The sequence below is a fragment of the Austrofundulus limnaeus genome, unplaced genomic scaffold, assembly GCF_001266775.1.
Source record: "Austrofundulus limnaeus strain Quisiro unplaced genomic scaffold, Austrofundulus_limnaeus-1.0 Scaffold13, whole genome shotgun sequence".
NCBI lineage: Eukaryota > Metazoa > Chordata > Actinopteri > Cyprinodontiformes > Rivulidae > Austrofundulus > Austrofundulus limnaeus.
In genome coordinates, this window is record NW_013952415.1 from 2,642,828 (window position 1) to 2,646,983 (window position 4,156).

General features: G+C 36.7%; 1 protein-coding gene across 1 annotated transcript in view; it reads right to left on the reverse strand.

Moving 5' to 3' along the window:
• Positions 1–3,422: 3,422 nt before the first annotated feature.
• LOC106513571 (bromodomain-containing protein 2) overlaps positions 3,423–4,156 on the reverse strand; it is a gene marked incomplete in the record, with an annotated part of 11,206 nt that continues 10,472 nt past the window's right edge. Inside the window, 3 exon segments of the mRNA XM_014002469.1 lie at positions 3,423–3,646; positions 3,736–4,010; positions 4,106–4,156. Of these exon segments, the coding sequence (XP_013857923.1) occupies positions 3,543–3,646; positions 3,736–4,010; positions 4,106–4,156 (430 nt within the window).

A 4,156-nucleotide genomic window follows, 5' to 3' on the forward strand; every position in this document is an offset into this window, starting at 1 on the left:
TGTTTTGTGAAAATATTAATTAATATAAAGACTAAAAACCTGTTTTATTGGAGGAAAAATAAGATGTTCAAGAAGTTGTTTCTGCAGCCAAATTTGCTTTTAAGAATTCCGATGAACTTCCAACAGCCCTGACCTTTAAGAGACTGGGTGTCAGCAGAGAAAAAAAAAGTCTGTTAATTCATCTAAAAGATGTGTTGTAATGCATCTCACTGTGTTTTACCGAGAGGTTTAATTTTAGAAGCGCTCTGCGAGCTTCAATATGCATCACCATCCACGTGAAGATAAGGGAGTTGAATAAACGAGTGCCCTTTGCACAGTGAAACGTGTGATGTACAAATGGTCTTTGAGCGTGATCAGGGAGCCATGAGATCACTTAACCTTTAAGGCTTTTTTTTCAAGCCTAAAATATGGATTCTTTTTTTTTTAGCAAAGCCTAAAGACTTTCTTTAAGCATTGCTAAAGTTTTAAAAAAAAGGATTTTCTCAGGAAAACGGAGCTGGTGAAAAAGTGTCACTTAAAAAGACAATGATTTAACTTCTTACAGTAATTGTAAAGGAATTCTGTGGTTTTCAGCAGCACAGGACTGTGGTTTGACTGTAATTATGACAATAATCATAAAGCACAGTTTGTTGGAAAAGTCAACAACTTTTCTGTCTTCTCTGGACGTTTGAAAATAAAAAAAAATCACAAAAAAGCCTACTGGATCGTGCATGCTGGACTTGGAGTTTGKGAGGTGATGGTGGAACGTTGCTGATTCAGTCACATGGGCCGTGCATGTGTGACACRACTGAAAACCCTCCTGCTCAGCAGAACCTCTCCATCCATAAGTAATGGGCCTCAAATAAATKAATCAGCATCATAAAGTCTGCAACAAATTGAGCATATTAAAATTAAAAAAAAGGTTCACACTTCCCACTATCAGCTAATTTTCAAWTAAGACTTGATGTACAATGAATATTAGCAGGACCTGATCAAACAGRACATTTTGATTCAAATCCACACCGACATGAAAGCACTTTCATTGAGTTTATATTTATATTATAGTCGTTGTGGACAAAGTGTTAAAAAGAAAAGCAGATACCCATTAATCAAAGCCGTCAGTTTGGACTGTGTGTTTGCAGAGTTGCATGTGTGGCCTTTTTTTAAAAAACCACAGAGTGATGGCCAAAAGTGGGAGCAATGATTAGTTGTCATTAGAGTTGTGCTATTGATCAATCATGGCCCGAAGAGCTGCTGTGGACCACAGGATGGCATGTTCCATGTGGCATGATGGGAAAGCAGGTGAGAACAAAAAGCACATATAGATCTGCAGCGTGCACGGAGCAAGGACAGCAAGCAGGGCTGGAAGGTAAAACTAAATAAACGATGAATGGTGGACACTTTGGGCATTGCTTATTTGTTTTTGTTTTCCTGTGAAAATGCTAGCGTGAATGCTAATTGCTGAAAACTGCAGCTGAAAGCTGCTGAAATGGGAGCTGAAAATGTTTTAAAGCCAAACTGTCAAAGACAGATGCAGTCTAAAAATCTAACTTTAGCTAATAATAAGAATAAGAATAAGAAGGATCTTGTCTGCCATCTGCTGGACACTTTTTGTTTTGCTCATATTTAGACGTCCTATTTTGCAAATGCTACCTTCCTGAAATTTGGTATGCTTGTTTGTCTTTGTGTCTATGGTGTATAATGATGTGATTGTGATGCTGTAATTCTGAGTGTTTTATGTGCTGCAGAACAGGAACCTGCTGTAAAACAGCAATTATGCTGAGTCAGGCTTGATTTTTAGTAATCTTTTCCTGTTAAATAAATAAATCAAATCAAATAAAAGCTTAACAGTAGCTAAAATTGCAGCAAATAGCTGAGTATAGCAGAAAGCAACTGTACGAAGCGTAAACTGCTCAAAWTAGCATAAAGAAGCACAAAAATGTTGAAACTAGCAGAAGAATAGCAAAAATGAGCAGAATAATAGCTGAAATAGAAAAAAAAATGGAATAAAAGAAGCTAAAGTTAGCAGACACTAGTTGGAATTTGCACCCAGATGGTGAAAGTGTTGTAAAAATGTCATATTAGTAGGAGAAAAAAAGAATAAATGTACAAAAAGCGATAATTTGTTGTAAAATAGCTAAAACAGCCAAAAATGTGTACTAAAACTGATGAAATGTATCTAGAAAATCTTAAATTAGCATAAGGAGCACGTTTGCTGAACTAAACAGAAAGCTGAAATAGCTACCAAAATGTAAATTTAGCTAATAACAGCTTAACATTTTCTAAAATTGCAGCACATARCTGAATATAGCAGAAAGCATAAATAGGTCAAATTAGCAGAATGAGAAAGAAGCACAAAAAAGCAGAAAATAGAAAAGCAGAAAGAAGCAGAATTATGGCTGAAATAGCAGAAAAAAAGCTAAAATTAGCAAAACAGAAGCTAAAACCAGCATATGGAAGTTAGAAATCAGAACCAGAACAAAAGGTGTAAGGTTCCGTAAAGATTTAGAAACATTTTGAAGGATTTTAAGAAGGTTGAAAACAGTTTTATTCCGTTTCAGTGGGAAAAAATTGGCCAAAAAAGTGAAAAGTTTTTAAAAAAGTATAAATAGCTTAAATACCAAAAATCATAGCCGAAATGTACTGAAGGAGCTGAACGTTTTGATTTATGAACTGATGAAAAAGCACAAAAATTGCAGAAAAAGATACATGCCAAAAAAACCTGCAGAAGAAAAAATGATCTCAACAGTGTGAACGCTGTGAAACAGCCACACATTTACTCTAACTGAAGCGGAATACACAGACAAAAGTATAGGTATTATATTAAAACAATTCATATTCAAATTGATGTTTATTTCAAATAAAAATAGGGCTCTCCAATGTGGGTCTTTATTGCCACCTCCTGTCTGATTGCTGAAGTGCATATTTATTTATTTTTCCTCAGTCTGCAGTGTTTCTCATAAAGCCTTTCTAAGAAAAGCTGGTCTGTGTGCGTGCACGCTGACATCAAATAGAGCAGAAGCTGCTGAAGGCACCAGCTGTTAGAAGTGGGCAGCGCTGGCCTCGCGCCACGTCCTGCTGAGCTGCTGGCAGGCCTGCTGGAAACATACTTAATGGTTTAGGGCAGGGCACTTTTCTTTTCCTCCTCTTATATGAGAGCTTTACCAAAGGTCATTCAGGAAATTTTATTTCCTATATCTCTTTTAGTCATTTTGCACATTATGGTGTTTATTAAAATAACCCTTTACTGACGGCCGTCCAACATAAAGTTACTTTACCATTTTAAATAAAATGATTGTAAATAATCAAACCTGTGTCTGCAATCATATAAACATAAAACAATCCCAAAATTCCAAAAGTAATAAGATAAATTAATATTTTCCAGCCAACGTAACATAAAACAAACATGGATTTTAGGATCTATTAAGTAAAACCAAAAAGTCTCCGTTAATTATAAATCAATAAAGTTTATTTYTTAATACAGTGAACATTTACAAGTAGAAAAATAGGAAAAAAATAAAACTATTTTGGGTAACAGAACAAGAATAAATACAACAAGGTTATCAGTAGTCCTTTTCTTCTTTTGTGTTGGACTCAGAGGAGGAACTGGAGGAGGAATCAGAAGAACTGCTGCTGGAATATTGAAAGGCGATTTGGCTGTTTTTCTCTGGATAAAGTGGAGGATAGAGACGGAGAAGATGAAGATATGATGAAGACGTTCCAACGTCTCGAGACAACACAAGTATTTGAACTTACTTTGATATTTCTTGAATCTCTTGAAAAGGCACGACCTGACGTAGCCCTGAAGCTCCCACAGAGTGGATGGCTTCAGAACCTCGAAGTCGATCACGATCTCGTCCAGGTTGGTGCCGCACGTGGCGGGTTCTCGAGTCCTGATGATCTCAACCACGCGTCCCAGCTTCAGGCTGGGTAAGCGGTTGATGTCGAGGCTCAGCTGGTGCTTTTCTTCATAAGACATGGCCAGAGACTCCTCGTCTGAATCCCAGTCTTTAGTCCCTTTCCACAACGGTCTGATGGGAGGACAAAACAATGAAGTGATGTACAAACAAACAAACAAACAAACAAACAAACAAACAAACAAACAAAACAAAGTAATGTATCTTACCTTTTGTTGGAGTTGGAAGTCCCAATACCTTCCTTGGCCTTTCCTTTCATC